The 27,210-nt window shown below is 39.1% G+C and overlaps 1 protein-coding gene across 1 annotated transcript; it reads left to right on the top strand.

Annotated features, from left to right (window-relative positions):
- On the top strand, window positions 1-25,952 carry LOC119727305 (dachshund homolog 1-like). The gene is made up of 8 exons (XM_038199158.1): window positions 1-151; window positions 10,404-10,808; window positions 11,863-11,940; window positions 14,468-14,800; window positions 16,376-16,459; window positions 17,832-17,999; window positions 18,809-18,949; window positions 21,354-25,952. Exons 1-8 carry the CDS (start codon window positions 1-3, stop codon window positions 21,395-21,397), a joined length of 1,404 nt encoding a protein of 467 aa, XP_038055086.1. The 3' UTR covers window positions 21,398-25,952.
- Window positions 25,953-27,210: the final 1,258 nt, after the last annotated feature.

The raw sequence follows: 27,210 nt of genomic DNA, 5'->3' as shown, positions 1-27,210 counted from the left end.
ATGTCTTCGTCTTATTCTTCTCCCCTCTTGCACAGTAGTCGGCCGGGCAGACCTCCTAAGCGCAGCCTACCCCTGTCTCTGTCACAGACGGTGCACATGCTCCATGGCTTGCAACAGGGAGACCCACTCAAGAAGCCCAAGATGGAAAATGGTAAGATGATTTCCATTAAATTATGAGATTTTTTTTTCTTTTTGGTTGAATCAGAGCAAGTTTTACCAATGGTTTCAGGGAAGTTATGTTTATGTTGAGGTAGAACAGTTAACCTCAAAATACTCGTACAGTTCTTGATCCGAACATTCCAGCACTCGAATATACCCAGAGATTTCTAAAGTTGCATTGACAAACAAATATGTAATAAGAATTCCCCAAATTGCTGCTTAATAAGAATATCGTTTTGTACAACTTGGGTTCATAATTAGTATTTTCTTATTCATTCTAAAATGAATGTTATAGTACCAGTGTTACAGACTAGTTTGGGCTGCTGTAATTGTTTTCAGCCTTGTTTTTTTGACAGCTTGATTACTGGTCAGCATTGACAGTTGTTGGTCTCTCAGCATTGTTGGCTTTAATAGAATAGTGAAGAAAAAGTCTTGAGGATTAAGTGTCTAAACTCTAAGGATTGTAGTCCCCCCCTCCGTCCCTGCCTTCCCCTCCCTAGATGCTTGGTAGTCTAGAGTCGTCTGCCCCATAAAATCCTGGTACACTCCTAGTACTCCCCCCACAAAGGGTAATATTTCTCAAACCACCTCCACCTCCAAAAAAAGTGTGTTGTGTCTGATAAAAAAACCTCCCCCTCCCCACACTAGCTTTTGGCCCTCCCTCCCCTGCCTCCCCTGATTAAATCTAGCAATCCAGGTACTTGCATGCCAACTTTGTATTTTGATAGGCCGCCTCATGAAATTAAAAGACTTACCCAACTGTTGCCCCATCCCATTTCTTCCCTCTCCCCCCTCCTTCAACGTAAACACTTCATGCCGGGAGCTTTACAACTCTTAAGGGAAACGTTTTTCCTGTTCATACACTCCTGGTGTTCATTATCAAAGTGGATGATTTACTTGTCCGGCGTAATGGAATTAGACAAGCAGAAACGTCTCAACACTCCAATTTTCCCCCTCTGCAAAAATAATTGCTTTGGGGACCGGGGTTTCTAACACAAGAGACAGAAAAAAAAGTATGGTTTCTTGTCTAGAGTTTTCAGCTATTGATATCAACTCGGGACACTTAATTTCACAATTTGAGTATGATTTCTTGAGTTTGTTGGGGATGTGAAAATTGCCGCACGCTGCAAAAGCAGATATAAAGTGGTTAGAATATACAACTGCAGTTTCCATAAAAGTGCCAAAAACAGAAGATCTTATGAGAGAATGTTGAAAACAGACTGTGGTGAAATTGCCACATTGTAAGCGACCAGCATTGGAAAAATATTGAAGATATTGTGAAACAAATTGTGATAATGAATTGATATCGTGCATGATTCCATTTCCACTTGGGCTGATTGATAGTGTTTAATCTGTATGATTAATATTAAAAGAAAATACAGATATAAATTATACATATAGATTATATTCTCTTTTGTCTACTTTGCAATACAAGGCTAGTGGGGCACGCTTTTGCGTGCTGAATTTTGACATGACAAGGGCTGAATTATCGAAGGTTGATTGATATTTCAATGGACGCAGTATAGTAATTAGATTCTTGATGTATGACTGTTTCTAAAAGAAAAACCAAATAATTAGACATTCCATGTTGTTTCTACATGTCGCAAAGCACCATCTCTAGAAACGCCCATTCCTAGTCCTGCTTTAAATATTTAATGAAATTATGCTTTCCTTTCCCCTTGCCCTATATTTTGATATGGCCGATTGTGTTTGCTCAAAAAGACACCTGATTAAAATTAATGAAGGGCAGCTTATTGAGGGTACAGCACCAAAAACGCCAATCAACGCGGAGTTGTCAATATTGCCGGAACGGGAATTATTGACGGTATTACCCGCCAGTGAGGAGAGGAGAGCCGAAAACTAAATCCATGGCTTCAACGAAGAGAAGATGCGCGACGGCATGACAATTAAAATATTGGTCGCGGCCAGCAATTATTGGAATTGTAGTATACAGATGACATATTGTTGGAACCGACGAAGCGTGGTAAAAACCCGTGGCGCGTTTGAAGAACAAATGAAAAGGATTAGGTCTATGTAGCCAGTGTGCACCGCGCATTCATGTGTTCGAATAATGCTGGCGGCAAGGCCATGTGTCTTTCCCGCTGTATTCATCAACGGACAAAGCCATAACCAGGGTTTTTGTTAACAAAAGGGCAACTTGTTGTAAAAAGAGGATTTGACCTTGCCGTTAGGTTTTTATATTCTAGGCCCTACTGTTTCATCATTACTGGATGTTTTATTCCATCCAAAGAAAAACAAAAAATGTTTTCTGGACATTGCTCAGTGGAACTCATTTAACTGACATCCTAACAGCCCTGAATCGTTCAATTGTAATATGGTTAGGGTTTTAACCAAAAAAAGATAGCTTTTGACATGGTATGAAAATCAAATTGTTAGTTCTAGACTTTGGACTTAATACTAGTTCGTGGGATAACATTTGGCTGACAATTATCCCGGTATAATTTCTTATTTCTGGACAATGTCCCAGTGTCACCGCAATTTGTTTTTAATCCTTTTTTGCTTTTGTCTCTTGACAGAAACGTAAGTTGCGCTCTGTTTCATGAAATTGGCTTCGGGGTGTGTTCCACTTACGCAAACAAGGCAAACGTTGCTAATGATTTCTCATTGGCTATGCACAAAAAGATCGCAAACGTTGGCAACATTTACTCGAGTGGAGTGCACTTGTTTGTGATTCCTATAAAATATACAAGCCCAATCGCAGAAATATAAATACTGAAGAAAAAAATGCCAAATGGCTTGCAGAGAGCATCCATTATTAATGAACTCATAAACTGCTGCCAAGTTCATGCACTGTGCACCCCTTTGTAGCAATACTAATCACGCGAGGCCGAACAAAATTGTTCCGCTACTGTGATCACCTGAGAGATAAATGTAATTTCATTTCATTGATGTATTGTTTTGTTGATGATGTGCAGTTGCCCATGCACGCTATCGAGGCATTATGAAGTCCCGGTGGTGACTAACATTGTGCACAATTTGTAATTAGATACCGCAGGGATAATTTGTTGATTCTATTCGATGGGAAAGTATAATACCCAAGGTCGTAATGTAATTTCTTGCATTGTGATGTGCAGTTGTTGCATAAATGGATGAACGCAAGGAACAAAGACAACAAAGGGAGTGGTAATGGTACTTCATTACAACAGAGACACCAATCTCAACAAAACAAGACTATAGGCAAGCCTATTAGCCAAGCTGGGCCCAGAGGGTACCAAAGTCTATTCAATTGACTCAGAATGGCTATTCACTATTCACAATGGGCTGGATTTACCCCATCCATTGGCATTATACATGTAGGGTAATCTCATACGACAGCACTGCCCGACAAGTGATAGTTACATGTAGTTTGTCAGCAAGGGCGGATCCGGGGGGGGGGGGGGGGGGGGGGGGGGGGGGGGGGGGGCAAAGGGGGCCATGCCCCCCCCCCCTAAACGAAACCAATTTTTAATTTTTTTTATGTGACATCGCAATAAAGGCAGGCAATGAGTACACCACCATTTTTACCTCAAAAAACATTTGGTTAAAGTGGTCAGAAATTGCCTCAGATCGCACCACAGAGCATTTAGTATTAATATCCAACACCAGCATTTAGCACCCCACGCCGTAATTTTTTTTACCCACTTTTTGGGGGACAAAATTTTTTGGCCCCCCCCCCCAAAAAATTGTGTTCTGGATCGGCCCTTGTCAGGCAGTCAGTCAGTGAGATATGTGTAGGTACAACAAGAACATCAGGCTGGCCCTCTTGTATTGGTTTTTTGTATGGACTGATTTTAATTAACCCCTTCCACTTCTCCGTGCTATATACAGTTTAAAACTACAGTTGCATACAGTTTAAAACTACAGTTGTAGAAGTTGTAGCAATGCCAATTTTAAGAGTATAAGAAGAAATTGAAGCTGTGTAGCAGAAATAGCGCCAGAAGCGACTGTTGCATAAAGGAAAAACACCTTGTTTTTCAGTTCAGTTTCTTTGGAGCACAGGAAAATTAACAGTATTGGCATTGACAATTTTCCAACTCAAAAGCCACCCTGATAATGATGGCTCGCCCATCTGAAATGAAAAGTGCAATGATTTATGCCGTCTGAATGGCCAATAACGTTAATGACGTTCTGCTCTTAACTTCAAGTAATTGTCGGGCGAGGAGGCAATAAAATAACTGTAATTATCGCTGACCTTGCGTTATATCAGTTTTTGCTCAGTTGCTACTCACGAGTGCAATCATATAGCATTAGGCGGTTTCATCGGATACCACAGACTTTCCCTTGTACCAAATAGAAGGCCCAAGGGCATTTTAATTAAATTGATCACAGATGCTTTTCAAAGATTATAAAACTCTTTTTTTGAAAAGATAATTCTGAATATGTATAGCGAAAAAGTTACATAAATTCATGCAGCAGAAAGAATGGAGGAGTATGAACCTTTCTGGGACTTCAAAAATATCTACATATGTAGAAATGCACAGGATGCAATATACAAATGAAAGAAGATTATTTAAAATACAAATTGGAACTATAGTCCTTGATTTCTGACAGCAAAAAGTTGCTTGAAAATAGGGAATGGATGAGGGAGCGCTGTGGTACAATGATGTTTGAAGCAAGTGCCGTGGGTTCAAACCCTGACAGGGAACATGGTGCTTGTGTTCTTGGGCAAGACTCTTTACTACAATTGCCTCTCTTTGCCCAGGAGTATGAATGGGTACCTGGGAAGGTAGAGACCAGATGGCGCTGATCTCGAACTGCTGCAGAAGAAAATCTGTTTCTTCCTGTGACTATTGTTATCTAGAAATGGAGTGGACATAATACACAAGAGAGAATGAATTATTTTGAAATAAGAATCTGAAGACTATAATATTCTTTATCTGAGCAGACCCTGAATTTCCCATCATGTTTTGCACACTAATCCGTCGCCCAAGTGCCACATTTTCCTGCCGCCTGATTTGTTTAACAACATTGTTCCAGTCTCTCACTGGACACCCAAGTTGGCTGGACGTCCACAAGTTGTTTACTGTTAAAAAAAAAAATTCTGCAAATCTCACGGGGAGACTGGACAATGTCTTTTGATATATATATAAGCGAAGAAAAAAAATGTGAAGGAAGTTGGACATTAATCATAGGTTGACAGTGGGTGTTTTTGAGATTTGTGGCCGGAGTTAGCTGACCAAGAGGAAGGAAGGTCGGAGTATTTCAACAGGAGGATGGACTGTATTACCAATTCCAGATGTGTGTCCTTAGACATCCAAACACTGCACAGACCCTGCCTATTGTGGTCACTTCTGGTTGGCGTGGTGGCCATCTTGGATTTCAGTTAAATGTTTTACAAGATTGTTCTTTAGACACAATGTTACTCTCCCTCTTGGGGAATTGTGTCAACTGTGTCAACCGATGACTCAAAATCAAGCAATCTTCAGAAATTTTCCAGCAATCTTCAGTATTACTGTTCGACCATTTGCAATATTATAACTTTGACTTTTCATTTGGAAATGTTGTATAACACAAATACAGGGTGTCCGAAAACAAAATGAAAGGAACCCTCAAATATTAATATTTGACGAGTTTAGTGGACAAAATGAAAAACTGGCGCTTATTTTGAATTGACCGTAACCTATTAAATATGTTTGGAAAGAGTTTTGAAAAGAGGGTGATTTGAGGTTTTTTTTACAGACTTGTAAGTATATGTGACTGCTCAAAAATCAAATTTAAAATCCAAATGCACCAATGCAAAAATTCTGCCCAAAAACTTAAAGTCAGTATGTTTCTTTTAAATTTTTTATTGCCTGCACATGCATATGAATTATTGGCAGAGTATATTAACACTCCGTATGCACTTTATCTGCTGCACGCAATTAGTCGTAATTGATCATAAACAGGAATGGAGTTGCAAGTATCCATATGTTGTTTTAATTTGTACGGATGGAATCTTAAGTATCCATATATTCTGCAAGTGTAGAGAATAAAATTACTTTTATGAGGTTCATTGCTCTTTTCCTTGTATAAATCTTGGCTATAAAGATTTTTTTCGTTATTAATGTGCGTCTGCCAGATTGTGATAACATGTATGTCCATAATTTAGAATTGCATATTGCGCTGTGAATGTTGCAGTTTATACCTGCAGAATTACAGAATATAAATTGCTTGTCATTCTCCTTGCCAGCCGTTTGTAAATTGTATTTCATGAATAGGAAACTCATAGACTATTATTAATGAACATGTACGGGAAATTAATGAAACTTGACGAATGTATATGATGCTTGCAAACTAGCAGAGACTGTGACCACAGAGACAACATGTGGTTAAGCTATTGTTTCAAATGTTGTATTTTAACTTGCTGGAAAGGAGTGTACCATGAAATATTCGTTTGAAACGGGCATCCTTAAAAATTGGTTGCATTGCTAGTTAGTCAAACAAAATACCATAACAATTAAAGTAGTATATGTAATTAATAAAAATGATCAAGAAGCCATTATCAGTTGATAGATTTTCCTCTATTTTTTGTGCTGCTTCAGGCTACAGCCAATCAATTTTTTCTTTTCTTAACTTTTCCCACAAATTGAAACTCGTCTTTCTTGTGTATTTAAAAACTGGATGCGCATTTTACATGTAATAAGCATAAGTTATTTTGGTGCAATTTAACTTAAATCGTCTAGCACAAATTCAGCCAATTAGTATGTTTTGTATAGTACAATAGAGTATTTGGGGTGATGTATGCTGGTATTTTAACTGCTTGTTGAAAGTCAGCAATTATGACTTTGCAATTACAAGCCTGTTGCCATATTTGGTTTTTGTAATTGATGGGAACAACATCCACATTTTGAAATAATTAAGCCATTATTTATCCACAGTCGCGCAGTCCACTTCCAATTTAATACCTGCATGACCAATTTCCTGATCTTACACTGATGCAGCAATATAACAAGAAAAATTAGAGATTAGAAAAAAAAACCCGAATGCAATGGATCACTTGAAAATAGTTATGACAGCTCTCCCCATCAACTGACCTTAAAGCTCTGATGAAAATTCTTCGAAATGATCTACAGGGAGAGAAAAACAAGCTCCGAGTGACATAGAAAAATGCTGAGACTTGAGAGAGAGTTTGAAATGTGCGAATGAGTTAAAACAGCAGATGGTAGATCGAGGTGTTGCGGAGCTCGGACCCACGGGGGGTATGACCTGAGCAAGCTGATTGGTGATAATTAGCTCCTTGATAAGTTCCCAGTATATCCACAGAAAACGGAATGACAAACCGAGAATTCTCGATTTCACAACAGAGTGAGCTTGAACCCCGAAAAGCAATCAAGTATCATGGCTGGATACTGCTATGCCAACTATGCCACGATTAGCTGTTGAAATATCAATTCGTATTTTGCAGACAATGTTTTTTTTCTTTCCCTTTCTCTCAGAAAGGAAAGTTATTTTTTTTTTTATAATATTTTTAATTGGATTCTGATGACCGGTCCCTGCAGGACGCTAGTCATTTGATAAGAGACACCTTTTGGTTGAAATATCGGAAGTCTTGTTGTTCACATCTAGATATCATGGAGGAATTTGCAGAGACAAATCCATGTTTATATTTGACTACTCTACTACTTTATATTTGGATTGCTTTTCGACATAAACGAATCGAATTTCAAGGGGGAAATGGATTTGGGATGTCAGGATTTTGTTATTTGCCCCATAATTGTTGCTTTTTAAAATTTGATTGTTTGCTTGCTGTTTCTAATTGCATGGTTGTGCCTACTTCAAGTGGCTCTAGATCTAATCCCACAATGAGACAAAATTCATAGCTTTCACAGTGTTTTGCCCTTTTTTTGAAAACAATGAAGCCATTGTTGTCCTATTATAAATAAGTATACAAGGATCGGTTCAATACGGTACATTGTGTAGACTTATGTGTATCGTTTGACTGCCCAATGTTGCTCGGTGTGAATGTTTGCAATGTTATTGGAAAGGCACATTAACTCCGAGGGTTCACGTCAGTTTATTGACCTTTAACGTTTCACCTTGTCAGTTGTCATCACCGTCAGTTGTCAAGACACAAAAAGATGTGCCAGGATTTAAAAGATATTTGTATTCATTTGTTGAAGTTGACACATTCGTTTAGTCTCATGCACACTCCAAAACCAACTTCTGTAAAAAGTAACTCTTGCTGACAATAAAGCCTAATGACAGTCACAATGAAAAGGCTTTACGTGATATGTCTGATTTTATCTGACAAAAGCATGTCGTGTCAGAACTACAATTCCAATCAAGGATATTCAAATACGGCCTTCAATTCACAGACACTTTCAAAAGGATGTCAGTCACGTCACACACAGAATCATCTAGAATAGCTTTGTATCATCAAGGCTGTTGTAGTACTTTTTTGCATTTGTTATCCATCACCTACAATTGATGCCATAATCCCAGACACTTCCACTTCATTCATATAAGTCTTTTTCCCCCTCCATTTTTTTGATTGATTATTGATTCCCGTTGTCAGAGACGGATGGGGTGTCGTCCACAAAGTCAGCGCTTTTACGCAGTGAGGGCTTTTCAGCCGGCAAACATGACAACCTGAAGTGCCCGAGCGCATTGCAAAGGGAAATCGATAAAGTCGTTCTCTCGCGATAATTATGAAATTGTGAAGTGTCTAAGAAAAGCATGTTACAAGTGTTGGTATTATTGCCGCAGGGCAAGTATTATTATTTTGTTTGCATGAGAGGATCACTCATCTCAAGGATTGCGAGTTGAAAGTCAGTTCTTTATTATCGGCCATGTAATGAAAGTTAGCCATGCGATGGATCTGTGATAATTGTTTCAATGAAGGATATCTGTTTCTGTTGTGCAATTAGTGCAATTCGGGCGATTCACCAAGAGTTTGCCATGGAGAGTCCATTTTTCAAGTTTACGGTCGACAAAACATGGCCCATTTGAATGAGTGTCGGTAGACAACTTGAGCTAATATGTCATAGATTGGGTCATAGCGTTCTGCCGCCTTACAGAAAACACCATATTGATAACAAGAAAAAAGAAAAGGGCAAACAGATCCTCGAATCATACGCTTACGAAACCACTGACCAAAAAAACTAACAATTTCAAATGTCCCGCGCTTCGAATTTGTCGACCATCTCCCACAATGCACTGGGAAAAATGAACTCTCCGTGGCAAACTCTTGGTGGCGCACTGCATTGTGAATCACCCGAATTCCTTCTATGGTACAATAAATACATGTACATGTACACCATCGGCATCAACCCAGACAAGAATATATTATGATTTTGAGAACAGTAAGACGAGCATTTCTGTTTCTTAGGCCGTATCCATGTTAGCGACTACAACCACTTCACATAGACTTGTGCATTATTTCCAGCCGTAACCAAGAAATTCGGACAATTACTTTTTATTTTTTATTAATACACATGATTTACATGTAATGCAAACTCCTGAGCCACCTTTGCCAAGTAATTCAGACAACGGTTTCCCGTAAAAGAAACTTAAACCCAAAATTCAAATCCAGGATGTTGTCTGAAGGGCTTTATAGATTTGCGGTTTAAACTGCAACTTTTGCGAGCGTCATCTGTCGCGCATTAAAATGCACATCAACGTGAAATCTGATTTGGTTTTCCGTGTAGCCTGGTTTTCATTTTGGAAATTTCTCACAAAATCTCATTCACAATCTTTTTACATTATGTAAGAAGTTGCTAAGTAATTTGTTAAATTGGGTACCCGTTCCCATAATCTCGAACTGGTTACTGACATCAGCGGTCGGGTACTCGGGTATCCGGTTCCAATGCACACCCCTAGTCCTTGACAATGTGTTCAAATGTCTCTCCCAGTGGCCTTCCCTAACTGGCACTTTATTATTGTTGAGGGGGTACTTGAGAAACCCATAAGACAGTGTTGTAATTGAGTCCTCAGTACACCACAAGTATTCCAATCTCTCGTTAAAAGTCAATTCGACAATATCAATTACAGTGAAAAGTGAGCTGTGAACAATGACAAATGTATTCCTTTGTCATCGTTCATTCCAACTGGACCTTGTGTGTAAGGTCTTGTGATTTACTTGTGATAAACTGTAATGGACGCGTCTACATAACTGTTGATGGGGCACCACAGAAGAATCAGCAAAATATCCACAAGAGATTATAAAAGAAACTTTTACAAGTTCAAGACCCATTATAAAAGCAAGAAGAAATAGGGTTTAAAAAGAAACAGTTTTAGACCAAGCAACATTATTGTTATCTTTGCAGGACTAGCTGGTCTGAAGGCACCTCTGCCGTTCAATGGTTATGACAGTCTGATGGCAGGGGCTTCACCCTACCTCCTGACCACCCACCCAGCCCTGGTCTCAAGCAGCGCCTTCCCTGGCCATCACATCTCCTCCCCATCGATCTACACCAATGGAAGCTTCATCACCAGTGCCGCCTCCATCCAGAACAGCCTTGGCAGCCCCAACAGCAAATCATCGTCGGGAAGCGGGGAGCACCCAGGCACCGACAACGAGAGCATATCGCCCCGGACTGACCACTCCTCGGGCGGCGGGCCCGGCTCGCGCGAGTTGGCCTCGCCGCCGGGCGACAGCGAGTTTAACGGTGAGGATAAGGAGGTGGATAGGAAGCACCAGCGAGCAATGGCCGCTATGGAACACAGCTTAGGTATGGCACCCCGAGATGCGATAATTGGCTACTGGTACAGACATGCACCTTGCACCAGACTTTTTTCGTCGTCATTTCTGTACGATTTGAAAATCAAGAATTGACCAAAAATCTTAGGTGTGGCACCCTTAGACACCAGAATTGGGTTCTGATACAGACCGCACGAGTGCACCAGACTACTTTCATCACAATGTTTTTGCAATTGAAAAAATTGATTGACGAAAACATCGTGAGTCCAGACTGGTAACTTGTATGTTCCCTTGAGCGTAGACACAAAAGCTGCCCATTATAGCAACATATGGCGCTTCTTCGCAGCAACTTATTGATTTGGGTTCTTTTCATGATTTGGTATTGCACAACATTTCATTTGATGCAGTAATTATGCACTAATTAACTCGGCAACACTTGACATTTCAAATTGTTAACTGTATCGGTATTTTCTACTCTTGGATATTTTAAAACACTGCAGCAACTTCACAGGTATTCTGTAACACAGGGTTAATATATATTTTTAGTTCGCCTGGCTTAAGTACATCATATATTTTGAAATTGAATTTAAAATTCATTCTAGACTTTAAAAACTGTCGGTAAATTTTTCCATTATTTTGTTTAACCCTAACCCCCTAGGTATATGCAGATATTACTGAAGAAATCAGGACCATTAAGGTTAAGGGAAATAGGATAATTTTGGTGTTTGTGGTAATTTTGAAAAGAACCAGAGCTTAACAGTTAACTTATTTCCCCGAATTTTCTTCTCGAAGCATCATTTCCCCGGAGAAGTCCGGTTCATACTTCACACGAATGTGAATGCAAAGTGAACGTGACATCAGAAAACCTTCGCTGCCAAATTTGCAGGACTTGATATGAGCTCAACATGTGCGAAACGCAGCGCAAATACGTGCCATGTCGTCACAAATTTGCGTTCACGTTCAGTATCGCGCTAAGTATGAACCAACCTTTACATGGTTGTAACCCCGTTTTCCATCCTGCACTTATTACAAAGCTGCAAATTTTATTCAGTTTTTTTTCTTTGTGTTTTTTGTTTGTTTTTTAGCAGCCCACGCTCGAGACGACCTCCCGACCACCTCCCCACCAAGCCACACCAACAACCATTCCAAGACATCACACATGAGTAAGCAATCTTTATCCCCCCTTACACAACCTCAACAGCAACAAGCGTGCCTACTTCATCTTTCCCAACATGTGGGGGACATTTTCCTGGCGCCTGGCCCCCCTGTTTTTCACGTACATGTACATGATCTTGGGCAATTTTTGTGCCACAAATAGCTACGAAAGCATTGTTATTGCAAAGTGCTTATTTTTTTGGCGCTGCCAGATTTTTGGGTTACGAAAGGTCAAAAGGGGAAGCATTAATTGACAGAATGTTGTTATATGGAAATTGGTGTATATATTTATGCCTACTTGGGAGAATCTTGTATAGATACTCTATTAAAAAAGATTTGAAACACCTATTTTGATTGGTCAAAGATTTTTACGACTTGTTGTTCAGGAAGGGTCAAATTTAAATTGATAATATGACCCATCGACCCAAAACGATTACAGCAGGATAATTTTTTAAGGGGTAGGGTCCAGAAACGTTGGAAAAAACTTTCCTTGTTAAATATGTTTGCCAAACAGCCATTTGGGTTTAAAAAAAAGAGCCTTTTTATAGTTTAAAAAAAAATTCGGATGTGATAAAAGGAGGTATCGTGGGGAGCAGAGTGGATTAAGCCGTGATCCCTTGGTGCTAATAGCCCCCTTTCCCTTCCCCCAAGGTTTTTAGAGGGTGTGGTTCCATGTGTGCAGTTTCAATTATAGGGGATTTCTTTTTTTAGTCTACTGCATAAACTGTACATATTGGGCCTGGCGGCCAAGTTGAAAAATAGGTTTTGAAGTAATGGCACTGGACCCAAAAGGAGATCCAAAACAGAGAGAAAAAGAAAACACGGGAAGGGAACTGAATTTCAACTGAAATGTTGTGTTAGTTTGTGTGAATCTTCACGTTTTAACAAAATGTGTATGGAGTCCTTTTTCTTATGCACAATTTCAAACGTAACTGTCCATTTGAATATGTTTTGGCCATACTCTCACTTAAATTCTGTCTTGGTCACTCTTCCCGAAGAAAAAGAAAATTATGCACAGACTGACTTTGCAATTTTCCGTCTGTCAGCCCGCCCAGTGAAAAACAAAAACATTGCAATTCGCAAAACAAATCTGAAAAGGAAGCTCCAGGAATAGATATGCTGCGAGCTGGTCGGGGGAAACAAGGGCATTTGTACCTCTTGCGGGAAGACAGATTAAAAACCAAGGCTCGGAGAAACATCTTAAGGAAAACATCTGTCAGATTAGCCCACCTTTATGTTATCTGCTGCCAATAACTTGGCGAGGAACTCCACTCAACCAACACAAAAACAGGAAACCTTCGATTCATTGTTGAGCAAGGCAGGGGGTATTTTTGTAACCCGGCGCCCCCTCAGGCTGGAGTGCCGTCAATGAGTTGGCAACTTTTTATCGGCGGTCCCAACCCCAGTAGACCGCCCTCATTCCTCGAATCCCCCGAATCCACGTGGCACGTCGCGACTCATATAAATACCTGGCTGGTAGTGGTGGTTGGTGGCTGCGTGGCCGAAACACTTAGCGCTTGTTTGACTGCTGAATTGCATACTTCACTGCTGCAAACCAGAAATGCTATTAGGGGAGAGGAAAGGAGTCGCCAATTCAGGAAATTGGCGCGCATTAGCTTGTCACTCGTGCTTCACCCGATGGCCTCAGTGTGTTACCGATGAGGGATTTTAGCCTGTCATTTCCCCCCCTCCTTAACGGCAAAGCTAGCTTTTTTATCGCGGCATTCGGGCTCCCCGGGGATGGGCCCTTACTGTCTCAACCCTTTAGTGTTTGTGTTGTTATTGGTCTGAAACAGCTCCAGTCCTTTATGAGTTATCGGCCGTGCCGACTCACGGGCAGCCGGCCGGCCGGCATAGGGTGAGTGCGACTTAATGCGTAGCAGGTTCGGGGGTAGACTTGACTATAACAGGAATCCCAGCAGCTGGTTAGAATGCAGGCTCCCAGTTCCTGTTGATATTTGTCTGTGTCATTTTGTCTAGTCAACCTTTTTACCTCGAGACCCCCTTTCCAACTTGTTTTTTTATAAATTAACTTATCAAATTAAGTAACGATGTCGAAAAATGCCGCCATGTGTTCGGAAGCAGAGGACCCTCGGTCATTGAACCGTGGCCAGCCATGCAGCGTACTACCGAGGGAAACTTGTAAAATGCAGCCTGGAAACTTTATCAAAGCCAAGTTGGCACACCCGTGAAAAATAAACTTTAACAAAAACCTGATGCCAAACATACACACATATTTGGTTTGTTTTTATAAACATATGACTTTGACATCAGTTGCTGTGTTGCCCTTGCACGCATCCTGAAAGTATTCTTAGCTTACAAGGTAATAGTGCAGATATTTTTTTCTAAATTTTTGTTCAACGCAGAATGTTGGGTCATAAGCAATATTATCAAATTCTTGATATAGGCAACATTAGAAAAACTTTGAAATTGGCCCTACACACCTTGGCATGTAAGATTCCAGAAATGATGATCGGCCTACCAATTAGGGATAATAATGATTAGTGAAATGGTGCTTTTCTGTTTCTTACACAGATGGCCTGCTGGCCGTGGATGTATCCAGCTCCCGATCCTCCTCCTCCCATTGCAATGTCTCGCCCGACAGGGAGCGACCGGTCCAGCCCAGCTCCCATTCCACCCCCCACCCACACCCCCATCCCCATCATCCCCATCATCACAATCCCCACTCCCTGAGTACCTCCATGGGTTTGTCCCTGGACCGTAGCGCCGCCGCTGCCGCTGCCAAGGAGATGTTTGCCCCCCAGGGCCCCTCCTCCATCGAGACGCTTCTGACCAACATCCAGGGTCTGGTGAAGGTTGCCGCTGACAACGCCCGGCAACAGGAGAAACACATTCACTTGGAAAGAGGTAAAAAAAAAAAGGGTGGAATTCATGAGATCACTAAGGAGTCATCTATCTAAATGTCAGGGATCAGTTGGGGACAAGTTTATCCTCAATAAGTCCATTGTTTTGATATAGTTGCAGGATTCTGAATGACATTTCGTTTACAACCAAATAGTTCAGAGTCCTGAAACTAATACCCAATACATTGTGCCCAATGCGGATAAACCTTCGGCGAGATGTCCTGGATGTTTTTTAGTCGACTCTTAAGCAAAAAAAATTCTGCTAGCCGAGCTTATGTACATTTCATGAACATCATGAGCATTTACCATTTGCAATAGCATACTTGGTTCAGAAACAATACTGATTCTAAAGACAGAAACACAATAGAATCTCACAGTAATCCTCACACAAGTATTAAGAAGTTATAAGGCCGGTTCATACTCCATATAAGTGAACAAGAATGGGAATTTGTGAGGTCATGGCAAGTATTAGTGCTGCGAATTCGCTAAAGTTGAACATGTTTCAACTCCGGCAAATTTTGCTGAGTTTGTTTCGTGAAGTCTAATTTGTTTGGCATTCACATTTGTGTGAAATATGAACCGCCTTTAATTGTGAAATGCCGTACATAACGGTAAACACAATTTTTGTTTTCTGCTATGGACTCTGTGCACATTTAACCATCAACACTGAAAAAGACAAGAGGGATGAAGGACACAAAGACTGCTCTTTGGGTTTGTGCACAAAACTGCACATTCATAATATAATTAATCATGAGTAGTTTACGGGAATGAGCATGAAGCAGTTACTACATGTCGTGTTTTCCATACTCTAAAGTTCGCATGGGAAGCATGCTGCAAAGCTCATCTCTTCTAAAAAATGGTGAAGTTGTACCTCCTTCTAATATCACACCTACCCCTACAAACAATGAGAACTGACACAGCAACACCTGCTGTTCCTCCTCACCCACCCCCTATTCCCACACCCCATCCACGCCCGCCCCTCTCCCCCGACTCGGCGCGACCCAGGAAATTGTCAATCTGTTTGTACACTTCCAGCGGCAGAAAACTGTCCCGTTGAACTGGGAACTGTTAAGGCACCGTTATTGGCTACAAGATCATGCTGTTTAAGAATTGTAATTAAGTTTGCAACTTCCTTTGGCTGTGGAATCCAAAACAGGTGATTTGCCTGTAGAGAGGTAGTTAAATGCCGGCTTTACGATTTTGGAGTTGCAGTTGGCTTTGTCAAATGTTACTTCAGTGGTCTGTTAAAACTATGGAAATAGTTCATGTTGGCGTTGAATAAAAACTGTTTAACATATTAGCACCCCTACTACATTTCATGACATTGTATGTATACCATGACGAATCCATAAAAACAGTGCTGGGGTGATTTTGAGCAGTACAGGGAGAAGCAAGCAGGGTGGTTTGGGGCCGTTCAGTGACTGATTGGTTAAAGTTCTTATATGCCATTTGGTGGTATTGTATTAGCAGACCCAACTTTTTAAAGAACGTAGAAGATATGTTGCCATTTTGAAGTCCAATTGCAGATTTAAATAAGCTATGTGATAACTGTAAGCTTCGTTTTGACTCTATCCAACAGCCGAGTTGAGACTCGAACTGCTGAGAGAACGAGAACTGAGAGAGTCGCTGGAGAAACAACTTATGGGCGAACAGAAGAGATTGGGTGCGTACCATGATAAATGTTACAGCGTTGTAGTTGAGGTACTTATTATAAGTACGTCACAAGTCCGGTCACAAGTTCATCACAAGTCAATTCACAAGAACATCACAAGTCCGGTCACAAGTACATCACAAGTCAATTCACAAGTACATCCCAAGTCATTTCACAAGTACATCACAAGTCTGGTCACAAGTCAATTCACAAGAAGGAAAGCCTTGTCACAGTTCATCCGAATAGCTTGTGATTTGACTTGGAACTGGATGACCTGCAATGGACTTTTGTTCGACTTGTTGTGATGACTTGTAATTCATCGTAAGTATCCTGACTACAACACCGTCTGATTTTAACGATGCATTCACGACTGCAATTGTTCCCTGTGTGAAACTTGAGCCGAGCAGAATTACCCAAGATTATTCAAGATAAACTGTCTTGCGATCAAGACATAATGACTCATCAAGTCTTGAGATGTTTGTGCCCATGAAACCCATCTCTAATTTCATAAACTTGGGGCTGAATTGAAAACCATCCCAGCTTTTTGCCAGAATAAACTTACATTGAGATAATTTCCTGTTTTGTTGGGGTTATTTATGGTCAAACTGGTGTTTCTGCGTGCATTCAAATCAGAAACATGGAGCCCAGTCCTACATACCTGCGATATGACAAGAATTAAGATCGGTTGGCCCCAGTAACAGCTGGTATGTGTCAGACATGGGTACCGGGGAAGCTGGTTTACATCCCCTTCTCATTCAACTTGTCGGGGTTGAGCGGGGTTCAAGTGGGGTTCAAGTTGGGACCACAAGAGGGCCTCCTTGCAACCCAGTAGCCTTGTGATCTTACAAGTAGAAGTTTAGATTCATATTATGCGGGTTGCCATTTTGTTGGTGGGACTGAAAAACACTGGGGGGATACGTACATTCATTGGGACTGAAAAACACTGGGGGGATACGTACATTCACAAAAAAGGCATTATGAAGGCAAAAAGAAAAAGGCAGGAAAGTCTAAAATCCCAACCACTTGATCCAGTTTTTTTCTGGCAGTAAAATGCTCCTGACAACATGATCCCATGGGGGGAATACCCAATTACTGTAAATGAGAAGAAATTTGCTGTGTAAGTATAATGGGATTCCTGAGCGCTGGACACAAAGTAGTTTCGTGGGTGAGTTCTGGGCCCAATTTCAGAGAGACGCTATGCTGAAAATTTGGCTTTGCAAAAATCTGCTGTCGCCCAGTCATAAACAATAAGACACTTCAGCAACACTGAATAAATCATGAGGAAGCAGGTGATGAATTATTAGCTGATTGTAGTGGCATTAGAAAAACCCAATATTCCAGAGAAACCAAAATATCTAAGTATTTTTTTCCCCGTTGTCTGTAGCCATCATCTTGAAACGACTGAAGAAAGAGAAGAAGGCCAGAAGACGTCTGCAGGAGCAACTGGAGCACAGCCACAGCAAGAGACACGGCATGACGTCAGAGACTGAGGCTGCGGCTATCGCAAGGCAGAACTCCACCGAGTCACTGCGAGCGCTCAACGGTGAGTGTGGTATGTATCGCTGAAAGCAGTCAGTGTGTTAAGTCGTGCAAAATCACGGGCTTCAGTGGGAAATTGGTAGGGGGGGCCGGATGTTGGTGAAAGGGTAGAGCTTGATAATGACATTTGTTGTGATGGTAGTTTACTGCTTAGTTTGGAACCTGAAAATATGTAAAACTACTGCAAACTGCTAACTACGTAGATTGACCTAAAATATACAAATCAAACTTGGAAGGCCTAACGTTTCAGTCCTGTCAGGATCTTTCTCAAAGGCAAATGTAACCTTTTCTTTTGCCTATGCCTCTAACTTTCTAATGTTTAATTCTGGAACCTAGGCAATTCTGTCAGTTAATGTAAAGAATAAACGACTAAACAAATGATTCAAAAATTGCCTGGATCCATACACTGTGTTTGTATTAAAGAAGTCAACTTTCCATTTGACTCTTGCCTTCATAAATTGGAAGACGGAAATTGCCTCCACTATTACGTAATCTTATAGATTGGAAAAGCTTTCAGAAGGTGACAGTGAGTGAATCGCTATACAGCTAGCAACAGCAAACTAGTTTTGCAACAGGAGACTGGCATTCCGACAACAATGCCAACTTTCAAAGGTTTTGACGAAATTGGGAAACTGTGATTAAATGTAAAGCTATTGCAAAGTTGCTGGTGTATACGCACTGCATCACAGAGATTGTACTTTCAAATACCACTCCTGTAAAATATCATTGTTCTTTTAATAAAATGTCATATAAATACCTGCCTGGTAGTAAAATCAAAAGCAGAGTCATTTACAAAAACATACAATAAATTTTGAATTTTAGCAGAATCTTTATCACATGAGTTGGAGAAGGAGCGCATCGCGAGAAGCGAATCGGACAAGAAGTCTGCGGCATCCGACAGCAGTCCGATGTCCTACAGTCCCCCGCCGCCAGCCCAACCACCATTCCAACAGGACCAAGCATGTAAGTACAGAGTAAAAATGGCCAACCTTAGAACACATGTACGTTGTTTATAATAGTTGGTGGGCTTTATACTTTGCCATGGAAAACAGCATCAAAGCATGGCTGTTAAATTTGTGTACTTGGCTGGGGTGGCTTTTATTAATTCACCTGGATGAGAAGAGGCTGGTGGGGATCGAACCTTAGACACTTGCAGTCACACTAGGCCAGTAGTTAGATGTATATCACATTATTATTTGACGAGAATCCATCTTTGTACCATGAACCTTTCTATTTACAAAATGAGAAGTATTAAGCCTCACCTCACCTAGAAGATGGTAAAGTGTCCTGCCCAAGGACATGATGACCATGATCACTGTGTCCCAGTTTGAGTAAGCGCCATTGTTCAAACCTTGGCAAAGTCTCTGGCGTTGGCTTCATCTCTCACTCCAGAGCCATTTGTAAGCTTTTAGTATTCAAAACAAATGGCTCCCAAATGATTAGGGTTGACACTATGGGATTGGAGGGTCCTGTAGGAGAACCTGAAGATGAACCGAGGTTTAGAGAAATGGCCCTTTACCATGAGACCATGGCTTGCTTGTATTTAGCCTTCATTTGGGTTTACATGGCCTACTTGTGCTTGCTTTTTCTACCCATCCCTCAAATTCTCAACAAAATATTGCTTCATATGTTGCTTCACCTCTGTGTAGTTTTTCCTTTCCCATTCATTTATGTATGTGCGTTGTGACTTGGTGTCGGAATTTGTGATGGTGTATGGTGTTAAAGTCTTGAGTCTGTTGTAAGAAATTCATTGTCATGTCAAATTCATTGTCATTTCGAAAAAAAGAAACTCTAGAAAAATGTTGATTTGTATTCTTTTGAAAGCCTAGTCTATGGAAAATAGAAGAACATTTATTTATGGTTTTCTTTCTGGGACAGTCATAAATTGAGAAGTGCATGTGCAAATAAAACCAAAAAAATACAAATTAATAACAAAAATAATATGCAGGCCTTTCCATACTGAAACAGTCACTGTTGATTGCCAGCAGAGTATCAAAGAATCACAGTTTTTGGCACAAGAGAATAAAGAATGTCCTTTTTGTAAGCTTGCAAGATGGCTGCCATAGTGCAAACCACTGAATGCAACCCCCAATTCACTCCTTCCGTAGATTATCGTTGGCAAGAAATGGAAGATGGAAGAATAAAACGCGTGATGGACTACTAAAAAGCTGTAGGCTGCAAAAGCTGTAACAAAGTGCAAATCATGAGGCAAGCACGTTTACTTTCGTATGCAAGTTTTAGTGTATTAGCCTTTTTGAGAAAAGGTGGTCATAATAGGACGGCACTACATGTATTTGGAAAGTACAAAAGAATTTACCCACTCAAAATATTGCCCTCCTATTGTGCACACCATATCTCAAAACAGGCTAATGAATAGACACCTTTGAGCTGAGCTTCTCTGATTGGTCAAGAGATCACCATGTGACCATTATCGGCATTTTGATTGGATTAGGGCTTGCTCGTGAACCAATCAGATTCACTGACACTGATGAGAAATGTCAGCTGCCAGAATCAAGCACGCAAATGCATGCATGCACAATTGCACCGTTAAAAAAGCACAATTTTTTTCAGAAAAAAATAATATATTTTATCTTTTTTTGCAGTTATCAATTTAATAAACAGTACATAAGTATAAACCAAGTTTTGCTTTCATGAGATATTGGATCTCAATTTTGAACTTTGATGTACACCTCGTAACATGTATTAGCCATGCAAAAAGTACTGTTAAAAATTAGTCCAATTAGTATTAATACCATCAGCCTCATTTCGCTGCAAAGCGAACATGCATGTGAACAGTGTTTAAAGTTGATGTTTTCATGCAAAGAGCTTGTCATTACCTCACAAAATACCATTTCCATTTTTTGCTTTGTGTAAAAAAAATCTAATCTTTTTTTCCTTCAAGTTTTGGTCAATTTGCACCCGTCATTTGTGTTGTGGTTATCACAGTTTTGCTAAATATCTCTGGAGCAAGCTAATCTGGAAAAAATATCAGAATCCAAAGTTATTTTTTACATGCAAGATTTTGAAGGATGAAACAGATAATGTGTGATCATGCAAAAGTAATAAGGTAGAATTGAGTGTAATGTACAATGTGTTGCCATTTGGGTCTATTTGTTTCGATCATGGTCAAGTACAAATGGCTTGGATTCCTATTTTTTCCAGTAGTTTTGTGGCAATTTTTTGGTTCAAAAGGATCCTTCTGTGCATGCCCAGGTATAATTTCAATTTATTTTTTGCACGTTTGTGTATGTGAATCGGTTTAAAATTCTGGGGAAAAACCATCAATGTGGATGTTTAGATTAGAAGTTTGTGGATTTTTTTCTTTGTAAGTTCCCAGTATAAATGAAGTTCTCGCATTTGATTTCAGATGCTCATCTGTATTACAAGCATGCAGCTATGTTCTCTGCCTAACCAAGTAGACTGGTCACCACAGCGGATGCCTGCTCGTGTCTCATCATTCCCAAGGGTAATCAGGCAGCAACGTTTGGATTATTGAGCTTCTGTGTGCAAAACCAATTGGTCTGGTGCCCAGAGACCAGGAAAGTCAACTGTGTTGGTATTATTAATGTATCGTATCTCATCTCTCACACAAGTGGATGCCGAATCAAACGGTATTATTCATAGTTTTGAATTCTCGAAATCCCTCAAGTCTCGGATGTTGAAAAAATTCAGTGTAAAATGCATTTCGTGGGCGGCCATCTTGGATTTTAAATATTTCTGATTGGGTGTATAGGTGAGTCCCAACAAAGATGCATGCAGTGTACAGAATAGTTAAATGACAAACTCGTCAGGTGGGATTCTTCATGTGGGCCATATGACCATCTGATTTTTTATTTATTTTAGACGATGCCAAACTGCTCGTGAGGAAAGCAGCATTTTTAATAAAGGAGTGTATAGTTTTTGAGTTTTCATAATTTATAGTTGCGAGTGTAATGTGATTTATTTTATTAACGAGTGGGACGTTTGTGAGTAAATAATGAATGACAATCATAGAAAATAGGACCAGTCTTATAGTGCATACATTCCCAGTGGAGTCCAGTGGAATTTCAGTATGGATCCCGGACTTCACAAGTGTTAAGTATCTTATAAGTATTAATCAGATTTTATTGAAGTAATACACTGTAGATAGATTGATGACATCCGAATTCACATCCCAGTAATACGTTATGATTTTTTGTTAATTGATGTTTTTATTCTTAATTAAATAAACACTCAGGGTCTTTTAACGGCTTACTCCCCTTGTTTTATTTATCTATGCACACATAGACGCAAATAACGAAGATGTAAATTTGGATATTTGTAAGGACCAAACATTCTTAAAACTGTACTTGCCGAAGTTATTCGATTCCAAACCGACCATTCATAAGGAAACACTTTCCGGTAAAATCAAAGGTGGTTTTTAACCATTAGGCATATCAGATTTGTTTATAGGTGGCAGTGTCATGTCAAAGTTTCATGTTAACTGAAGATGTCCTGTTGAATCTGTGGCTTGATTTCTTAACATCATTCACTTGAATGCAACTTTATTCGTGATTGGTATGTGAAGTACCACAAACGGTACAATTTGAGAAGTGCTGCTGCTCTTCTTAAGCCCTGCAATTTATTGCAACTGTTTTTCCATGTTTGGTGAAGCTATGAGCTCTTTCGTACGGGATATCGTAACAGTTAACTATTGTAAAGTGCATAGTCTATCTTGCTTTGATTGACACTGACCATATCATGTTATGTAAAACAACAAATTCACTAGTATTTAATGTGCAAGTTTGAATTTTAAACCCGACACATCTAAATGAATGGTAAGAAATCAAACAAATATTCATAAATAAATTTGCAGGCCTCATTTGTATAACTTGCATTTAGTCAACAAACTTTCTATATGCTACTAATACAAATGACAGATGCATTCTGTCATGATTGGCGCATGTCGTCTCTGAAGTCAGTCAACAATTGAAATACACTGCAAGTTTAAAGTCTGAAATTGGGCCTGTGTCCCTTGTCAATGCACACAAACATTCTATACAAATATAATGAAAGTTCAACAGAATTTGCAAGGCATCCTGGGATAGTACACAGCGTGGTATAACTAGGGTCACCATTTACCCTAATCCTGCAGTCTGCTAAATGAATCCTGTCTTTCGACAGATTTCTTGATTAGTAGTCGGCATGACAATCAATTTGAAAATTCACTAATCACTCCATGTAGAATTGAACTTGATTAAATTAATTTAAAGTGTGATGTATTCATTTAACGTATGAGTTTTCTAATCATATTTAAGACGACATTGAATAATTTCAGTTGTGTTTATCATGTAAATTAGCATCTAAAGTTAATCAGGAATGATGTAGCTTTCATTGAATTTTTGATTCAAGTTTAAAATGTGAAGTCATAATTATAGCTTTATGTTACTTTCAAACTGAAATCAGCCCATGACTTTAAAGCATCACACATTGAATATAAACAGGGCCACTTTCGAAAATGCATCAAATTAGTTTTTTGTTGTTCACAATCCAAACCATTGTTCTGTGAATTCTCTGATTGACTGTGGAAATGATTTCGAACAAAACTGTTTACAGTTTTTCAGGCATCAAATTTCCTTACTATCACTTGGAAATTCCATAGTTAGCTTTTAAATTTTTTCACAATGGTTACAGAAAAGAGTCTTGAAAAGCCATGGAGTAATTTCCGATCTATCTGTGGGATCTCTGACTACTCTGTAAAAAAATTCTAAAAATGCTTAGCTCAAGTTAACTGTATTACAACAGTCAAGAGTGAAAATGATTTGGGAAAATTCATAGAGCATCTTCATTTCCGCCTCTATTCCTTACTAGTCGGTATCAAATTTCTGTGACCAAACTGTAATTCCATGTTTCTGTGGACACGGAATATCAATTGTGTGTGCATGGAAAAGATTCCGGAAAAGGAAATAGTCAATATGATATTAACATTTTGCTGCCACGTTTTTCCTATGTTGTTTGTGCGCAAAATCTACTGCCAATAATAAACACTGTTTGTGACAATTAGTGGGAATCATCAATGAATAATAGACATGTTTTAAAATTGCTTTTTTTTGGGGGGGGGATGAGTGATAATGAGTGTTTATGTGAACCCCACAATGCAATACTTCTCTATTAACTGCATGTACCTTGTCATGGATAATTATATGATGATAAGAATAACTTGTGAAATTTTCTATCGAGAGAAATACCGGCTTGGGTGTAGGTTTTTTCATTCTTTTTTCTTTTTTCTATTTATCCCCGGTTCCCCGATACCAAAAGGACAGATGTGTGCTAAATTAAAGTTTGGTCACCAGGGTAACACATAGAATTAAAAGAAATTTAACAGTTGACTAAATGATTTTGTAATAATGTACATACTTTCCATTATTATGACTAAATCTTTGAAGATGAAATTTTGTGCCAAAATCTCTGTGAAATATTTGATACATGATGTGACATTGGAAGAATGCATCTTTTTCCAAACAAAATCATGTCCATGAAATCCTTCAGTAATTTTACAGATTCGTGTAATAATGTTCTTGACTATTTCAACCCACCTTGATGAATTTTAGCTCACAGTGCATCAAATTTCCAGCGAGATCTTTGATTCTTTTTGTTAGTTGTAGTTAAGCGCGATTTGACTGATAGTCTTTGGAAGTGGATGTGATATGGAGCATTGTGTGCCCAGGAAATTGTTGGGGATTTGGACATGCACGTAGGGAGTAGGCCCCATTCCGGTTTTAATATTGGATTCTGTGATTGATGGAATTCATGTCTTGTTGCATTTATATCAAATCTTCAGTGTTCTTACAAGCATCTTGATGGTCTCAATTCCTTATATATAAATATATTCTTTCATTGACATATTTGAAATGTAAATAAATAGCTAGATAGCTTACAGATGTACATACAAAAAAGTGAGCAATGTAATTAAAACATTTGTTTTTTTCTTGGAAAGGAACGTAATGCCAGAGCTTGCATGAGTTCTGGTGTATAACTAATATCGTGAAAAATTCCCGAAATTGATTTTTTTTTTCCACAGCTTTTCTTGTAAATCTTTCAATGAAAAAATTAATAATTTGTATTTTTGAATGTCTTTCTTGTAGTTAGCAGCAGTGTGCATGTGTCATTTTTGGATTCTGTAGGTTTGGATGTGTGTGTTTCTGGTAGGATCACTTCTAGTTGCAATCAGTTTTTGTAATATATAAATTGTTGATTTCTTTTGTTAGTTTTTAAACACTTGTACAAAGTTAAAGTTTGAATTGAGGATGTCCCACCATTTTGTTTTGGAGTAAAAGCAAAATATACAAACACCATTTTTTTTTTCTCTCGTGAGAGATCATTGGTGATAAGTTGCAATATGGATAATTTGACCCGTTCTAGGTTTTTTAATGTTATTTTGAAAAGTAATTCTGTAGATGCAAACTCATAATCTTCTCGGTGTAACCACGTCATAATGCATTTGAGTATTAAACCCACAATGGTTTACATAAGTCCTGTTTGTAAAATGTTTTGACATTTGGTTGAGATTGTCGGGGTCAATGGGGTTGCAAATCATTCAGTTTCCAAAATAAAAAAGTATTATTTATAGCTATTATTCATTTTGAAATGTTGTGTGGATGGAAAAACTGGCACTTAACATATCACTCATTGATGTAATTTGTTGGAATAGGTTTTTTAATTTAGGCAGTAACAAATTTCAGAATGAAGGTTTTGCACTTAATGGGTAAATGGTGTAAAGTTTGTTAAAAAAACTCATAAATTTCCCTCAAAATTGTGTGTTTTAAGAGGCAATTGCAACCCCATCCCTGCCAATTCTACCATGGGTTTCTTTCAGCAATTATGTAACTGCCATTAAATTAAAAAAACCTCTTATAATTCTTTCAAAAAAATCTTCAGAATCAACTCGTCGTGTAATTTATACATTCGACAAAGTGGTATTGCAATAAAAGAAAACTTTGTATTTTAATGCTGTTGTTGGTTTTCCCTTAAGTTGTCATTTTTGTTTTCTTTGAGTGGATTTAACTTTATTATTTTCGTGAAAATCCTCCAAAATCGTGGCAAGGCGAATAGAGGAAACCATTGTTCTTTCTTACCATTGCTCTCAAAACTATATCGAATGATATTTTTAGTACCTATAAAAGCCCCAACTTATTTAGAACCGAACCTATAAGTAAAACTTGCAGAATAAGATAACTTTATTCTTAGTAAATGATTCAGTACAAAGTCGTTAAATGACACACAATCTCTGCCAAAGAATGAGTTTAACGCACTATAAACACCCCACACAAAATCATCCTCACAAATTATCCTCCATAATTTTTTCCAACCGCCCATGTCTGCAGTATAAATTGGTCCAAACATATCACCAGTAAAGAGATTGAAGTTTAAGGGATACACATTCGTCTCCCCTAAAATAATTTCACATCTTCATTGGTGGGCAGTGCTTCTAAGTATCCATATTGGAATAAGCCCCCCCCCCCCTTTCCGGTCTCGATGCTATCCCGCCCCTAATGTTTTTTCTTCGTCTGGTACCCCGCCCGTGAGTGAATGTGATTTGATCAGTATACATGCTTTCAAATCGGAACCATCCTATTTTCCGCCATATCGATTGACCGCCACATTTCCGGCGATTTTATATCCGGCATGAAAAATTGTATTTTCCCCCGTGCCTGTTGACTTCCTAAATATCTCACTGAATGACTGGAACTGCGTCATGTGGACTGCACAAGAATATGCATAGAAATAAGTCGGTCTTCTTTGTTAGGTAAGTACATTTGTAAAATTGTGGAAACCTATATGACGTCACGTTTTTGAAATAGCCCGGGAAACTGCTTGGTTACACGTGCGTGTTTTTAGGCCTGCAGTTACGACGCATTCCCGACATTTTTTTTTCTGTTGGGAAAGTTTGGACATTGTTTCCCTATTTATGGTCAGGAACAATAACATCTTGGAAAGTAACCACGGCATGTGGAGTAGGACAATAAAGTTACTATAACAAGAAAAGTTAAAGAAAAGGTGAAATGTCAATCTGCTTTCAAATAACGAATACTTGAAGACTTTGTTTGCAAAATGCATCAAATACATTTTTGTTACCTTTCAGTAAGAATCACGCCCTCTCTTGGTTTCCCAAAGTCAATTTCGACGGTAAGCCAATGAATGTTCTGCAAGTTTTGCAACTTTTACATATCTTTCCACATGGATATATTTGCATTTCAAAGCCAATC

Source organism: Patiria miniata, unplaced genomic scaffold (genome assembly GCF_015706575.1).
Source record: "Patiria miniata isolate m_02_andy unplaced genomic scaffold, ASM1570657v1 HiC_scaffold_20, whole genome shotgun sequence".
In the NCBI taxonomy this organism is placed as follows: Eukaryota; Metazoa; Echinodermata; class Asteroidea; order Valvatida; family Asterinidae; genus Patiria; species Patiria miniata.
This window is presented reverse-complemented; position numbering and strand designations above follow the sequence as displayed.

What these genes read in the sequence shown, in the direction of transcription:
- LOC119727305 (XM_038199158.1), top strand. Translation starts at nt 1, where the DNA reads ATGTCTTCGTCTTATTCTTCTCCCCTCTTGCACAGTAGTCGGCCGGGC. An exon ending in CGCTATGGAACACAGCTTAG is followed by an intron (nt 10,809 to 11,862) that starts GTATGGCACCCC and finishes TTTGTTTTTTAG; the next exon opens with CAGCCCACGCTCGAGACGAC. An exon ending in ACACATTCACTTGGAAAGAG is followed by an intron (nt 14,801 to 16,375) that starts GTAAAAAAAAAA and finishes TCTATCCAACAG; the next exon opens with CCGAGTTGAGACTCGAACTG.